At 31.6% G+C, this 6,000-nt stretch overlaps 1 protein-coding gene across 1 annotated transcript; it reads left to right on the top strand.

Moving 5' to 3' along the window:
* The first annotated feature begins 342 nt into the window (after window positions 1–342).
* Window positions 343–3,607, top strand: LOC130982065 (silicon efflux transporter LSI2). Its single transcript, XM_057905918.1, has 4 exons — window positions 343–597; window positions 892–2,132; window positions 2,465–2,654; window positions 2,732–3,607. Exons 2-4 carry the CDS (start codon window positions 969–971, stop codon window positions 2,992–2,994), a joined length of 1,617 nt encoding a protein of 538 aa, XP_057761901.1. The 5' UTR covers window positions 343–597; window positions 892–968; the 3' UTR covers window positions 2,995–3,607.
* Window positions 3,608–6,000: the final 2,393 nt, after the last annotated feature.

Below are 6,000 nucleotides of genomic sequence, written 5' to 3'. Positions count from 1 at the left end.
GTCAAGTAGCTGTTGTTAATGCCCCATGTTCTTTCTGTTCGATGTAGGTATCAAAATTAATTTTATTTTTTATGACTATATTCAATTTTATGGCCCACAAATGTACACACACCATTAAATAAAAAAGAAAAAAACTGCACAAATTTGTCGTCATTTATGTTAGAATTTTGGCATTGGAAGTTGTTAATAGAGAATTGTCATCTACGGCTGTGTTTATGTGCATAATATTGTTTAATTTATTTTTAAGGTGTATTTTATGTTATTTTAATGATTAATTGATTTAATTCTTAGTATATATATAGCATAATTAAGATATAAATAATGATCCATATATCATTGACCATGTGGCTATGACGTGTCTTCAAAAGTTTCAGGCTCAGAGTGATGCACCAAACTCCTCTCTAATTTTCACCACCACCATTTTTTTTTTGGCATATATTTATTTATTTTTCTCAATCTCAATCCACTCATAACCATAAAGGACACTCTTCCAAAAAGGTTGCTAGCTTTTCGTGAATATTTGATTGACACAAACCAATCCAAAGACAGCATATATGGGTTTTTTGAATTGAGCCATGAAACATTTTCCCTTTTGAGGTAAGTACATACAAGATCAACTATCAAAATTGTTTGTTGCATGTTGTTTTATTACATGTTTTGTGTAAGATTTTATGCATGTCTTCGCTTCTAATTTTAATACTATTATTCAATATTGATAGAGTTGAATAAGTTTGAATTCATGGAAGAAAAATGGTGTTATTATCTTTGAAAAACTCACATAGATCTATGGTGTTTTTATCTAGGGTCAACAAAATCAGTTGACTTTGTATGAAAACAGTGGAATTTGAGCTATGTTCATGCAATCTAACTATTCAATTGCCTTTTCAACAGTTGAGGAAATTTGATCAAACCCCTTTTGGTTTTGGAACTGATTCTTACTTGTTTAGCCACAAAAAGAGAAGAAAAAAATGGCACTAGCTTCTATTCCAAAAGTTGTGTTAGGCTCACTAGCCTTTGCAATTTTCTGGGTATTAGCAGTGTTCCCAGCTGTTCCTTTTCTACCAATTGGAAGAACAGCAGGATCATTGCTTGGTGCAATGCTTATGGTCATATTTCGAGTTCTTTCGCCGGATCAAGCCTACGCCGCAATTGATCTTCCAATTCTTGGCCTTCTTTTTGGAACAATGGTTGTGAGTGTGTATCTTGAAAGAGCAGACATGTTCAAGTACTTGGGAAAATTGCTATCTTGGAAGAGTAAAGGCCCAAAAGATTTGCTTTGTAGAATCTGTTTGATTTCTGCAATTTCAAGTGCTCTTTTCACCAATGACACTTCTTGTGTTGTTTTGACTGAATTCATATTGAAAATTGCAAGGCAGCATAATTTGCCACCACACCCTTTTCTTCTTGCACTTGCTTCAAGTGCTAACATTGGTTCCTCAGCAACTCCAATTGGGAATCCTCAGAATCTTGTTATTGCTGTTCAGAGTAAGATTCCATTTGGAGAGTTTCTAGTTGGTGTTCTTCCAGCTATGCTTCTTGGGGTTGTGGTGAATGCTTCAATTCTTATATTGATGTATTGGAAGTTGTTGTCTGTTCACAAAGATGAGGAGGATCCAAAAGCAGAGGTTGTAGCAGAGGAGGAGGTTAATTCTCATCAGTTTTCGCCGGCTACAATGTCTCATTTTACTTCCATGAATTCACAAGAGTGGAATATGTGTCTGGACAATGTTAGCATTCAAAACTCTCCTCAAGTTCAGACCTTGAGAAACCGGGCATCTCCGAATGAAGGCGAAATTTACAGGGTTCCTAGTAGCATTGTGGATTCCTCGAGGAACTCGAATGCGTCGAAGGAGGCAGCGAATGAAGTGGCTGAGAAGACTAGGGAGGATCATAATCATGTCAAGGTTGTTGAGGCAGAATCAAATAGTTTTGTTATGCACTTTGCAGAAGGAAGAATGGACTTTTTGGATGAAAAGTGGAAAAGGGTTTTGTGGAAATGTTGTGTTTATATGATCACTTTAGGGATGTTGATTGCAATGCTTTTAGGTTTGAATTTGTCTTGGACTGCAATCACAGCTGCACTAGCCCTGGTTGTTCTTGATTTCAAAGATGCTAGGCCATGCTTAGAGAAGGTAAAACCTATATAAACGATTTCGACTGCGTTTGATTTGCATTCTCATTTTTCATTTTTAATATTTTCTGTTTTCAAAATTTCGTGAAGAACAGAAGACAAAACAAAAAGTAAAAAGAATATAAGATACCGTTTTTAGTATTTTTCAAGTTTTTAATCCCGAACCGAGTTCGTGGCATGCTGATGTGTCACAAATATGACACATCAGTAAAACAGTAATGGTTGACTCATAATTGAGTTATCTAATTTGAACTTTTTACTCATATTTTTCTTATGTTTTCTGTGAGAACATTGTATGGTCTCTAAGAATGTTTTACTCTCTTGATGGAACAGGTTTCCTATTCACTTTTGATATTCTTTTGTGGAATGTTTATCACAGTAGATGGGTTCAACAAAACTGGAATTCCAAGTGCTATGTGGGAATTGATGGAGCCATATTCCCATGTAGATCATGCCACTGGCATAATAGTACTTGCACTTGTTATACTAGTCCTTTCAAATTTGGCTTCAAATGTTCCAACCGGTAATTAACTCATAATTCTATGACTCTTGTTCTAGCTAATTTCATAATAACACTCTTCTTTTGATTGTTATATATAGTTCTGTTGCTTGGAGGGAGAGTAGCAGCATCAGCAGCAGCAATATCAGCAAAAGATGAGAAGAAAGCATGGTTGATACTGGCATGGGTAAGCACCATTGCAGGGAACCTCTCACTATTGGGATCAGCTGCAAACTTGATAGTGTGTGAACAAGCTCGTAGAGCACCAAATCTTGCTTACACCTTAACCTTCTGGAACCATCTCAAGTTTGGTCTTCCTTCCACTCTCATTGTCACTGCTATTGGTTTGACTCTCATAAGATAGATTATATTATCAACATCAATTATATATATATATTCTCCATAGATTCAATCTTCTTGTAGAAATTTATACAACAGTAAAGTCACTTGTATACCCTACCCATTTTTAATCATTAACTTGAGGTTAAGGGTACGTGTTAAGATTTGCAATATGTACTAAAATAGTGTCTGGGAATTTAAATTCTATCGATTATATTTCTGAAATTGGCAAAAATACACTATGTTAATCTTGTAATATTTTTTTTTCTCATCAAATGACTTATCATGTTGTTAAGGAATAACATGGTGTATTTTTGTCTAATCCATGCAATTAAAATCCCAAAAATTATTTTAGTACAGGCCACAATACTAAGAAAAATATGGTGAAAACTCAGATGAAGTCGAGTTCACGTAAAGTTGATATCTGAGAGCGGTTAGATGAAAATTTAGTCAAATCAGTCAAATCATCTAACGGCTCTCAGGTATCAACTTCATGTGAAGTCGACTGCACCTAAGTTTTCACCAATATACATGTGTGTAAATGAAACATGGATTTTCTGTGCTTTGACTTTTAAGTTAAGATCATTGATCATGTCTGAAACTTGGCATGTGATGCATGATGCATCATTGCAATGAAATCTCAAGTTCCAAGGGATAAGAGCTGATGATCTCATTTTGCACTTGAAATCAGTTCATTCTTAGTTCTTACTATGCTTCAAACTTGACGGAAATTTAATTTAAATTGAATTGATTTTAACATTTTCATATCTTTATTCCCTTTTTTCTTTATTTTTTTAATAAACCAAGATTAAATTTGATTAGCAGTGTTTCTTATTTTGAAATTTTATGAAACAGTTTTTTTTTTTAATAATTGTCCATTTTCTATTTTTATTTTTCACTTTCACATAATTGTAAAAACAAAAAATAATAAAAACAAGGCAAGCCAGACTTATCATAAGATTTTTTTCCTTCATGTAAAAGCAATAAAAGCATTGTGTATATATTTGAATGAATCAATTTTTTAATGTGAAAAGGTTGATAAAGTAAAAAAACAAATATTTAATTATTTTAAATTAAAATAATAAAATTTACATATGATAAAAATTATATTCAATGATAATTAAATTTTTATTTCTTTTTTTTATTTTAGATGTTTTTTTAATCAATAGAAAAAATGATAAGCGTGGTAATTTTTTGTTGGTCATATTTTTTTGTCAAATGAATTTAAATCATTAATTTTAGATATTACATTTTTTTTTTTGGTAAAAAGATATTACAAACTAATATCATATTCACATTTCACATACACAATATTTAAGGGTTCTATTTATTATTTAGCCTAACTAAATTTTAAATCTAGATGTACTTATTATAAGATATATATGGATGATTATGTTTTTTTATTGTTTATGATATTTTTTCATTGACAGAATAAAAATTAATCTGTCACAAATTTAAATTTTATTTAAAAATTTATTATTGGCTAATAAATTACTATTTTATCTACGAATAGGGGGTGGCAAGCGAAGAAGCCCGTCTCATCTAGTGAGACAGTCCTAAAATTCTATTCCATATCGCCTAACTTCCGGCTAGCAAGCTGGCGGGCTAAACCTGCCAAAGTTTCTCTTTTTTTTTTACTATTAACTACTAAATAATATATATAATTTCACAACTATATTAATAAATTTATAATTTCTAAAGGCATAAAAAATTATATTTTTTATATTCACAAACATTAAAGCCTTTGTAATTATAAATATCTAATAAACATAATTATAAACCAAATTTTCATCCAAAATATAATTATAAATATTCTCTCCAAAACAAAATAAACATAATCAAAAACATAATTATAAATATTGTCTCAAAAACAACATAAACATAATTTAAAACACTCAATTTTTATCTTTATACTTTTGTAAGTTGGGTTGAAAAAAGTTGAATTTTGACAAAAAAATTACAAAAATACTCCTTTACAGAAAAAATTTAAATCCGGCAAAGAAGTCCATCCCGCCAAAGTCTGTAGTTTAAACTGTGCGAGTTAGGCGAATTTTTTTTCTTTGACAGTCCTAATTTTTCAATCTAACTCCCCTTTTTTTTGACGAATTTCACGAACCGGCCAGTAGATTTAGGCGCGTTTGCCACCCAACTCACACATAATCACTTTTGAATGACAAGGGAGATTGAGTTTGGGCCTTAAAAGGTGACACGTGCGTGGTTATGTATAGGAAGCCGCATGTGGGACCATGGCACGTGCGACAATGGCCATGGCCATAATTGCTCCATTGATTCATCTCCCATCACATTTGCAGCATCATAATATAAGATGCTGTTCCTATTATTTTGTTTTCCTTTTCACCGTCAAATTCTTCTTATCTAACCATATAACTATGCCTTGCATCATCCTTGTTTAATGTTTATTATTATGTCTACAATCATTTTATCTTTTTTCCGCCTTACTTCTTATCGATTATTTTTAATAACAAAAGTAAATTAAAAGACACAAAAAAAAAAAGATGTACATTGCATCGATATAACATTATTTCATATTTCATCCACTATTATTATATGTTTCCCACCTTCCAAGCTCGCATGTCTCACCACCACATCATCTAACATCACCATGTCTTTCTATAACATTTTTTTTAAATCTAAATTGAATTGAATTTCCAATGTTCTCTTCTAATTGTAAATCTCTTGAATTATTGCTCTACAATAATTTTCTTTGCTATTTAGTATTTATTATTATCATAAGATATTGAGCGCTTTTGGGTGTTATGTTAAGGAAGGAATTAAGTATAGTTTATTTTACATCTAATATAGACATGAATTAATTTGACAGCTTCAATTGAAATGGAAGCAAACATGATGTAAGATAATATGATATGATATGATCATGTAGTATGAGCATGTAAGATTGCTTGCACGCAAATATTGGAAACACAATAACCTTAAATGGATTATGGATGGAACACATTGTGATAGTTTCTTGCATGATTTGCCCGCCACTTAATATATAGTGGCGCTATTA

Source organism: Arachis stenosperma, chromosome 5, assembly GCF_014773155.1.
Source record: "Arachis stenosperma cultivar V10309 chromosome 5, arast.V10309.gnm1.PFL2, whole genome shotgun sequence".
NCBI classification, from domain to species: domain Eukaryota; kingdom Viridiplantae; phylum Streptophyta; class Magnoliopsida; order Fabales; family Fabaceae; genus Arachis; species Arachis stenosperma.
This window is presented reverse-complemented; position numbering and strand designations above follow the sequence as displayed.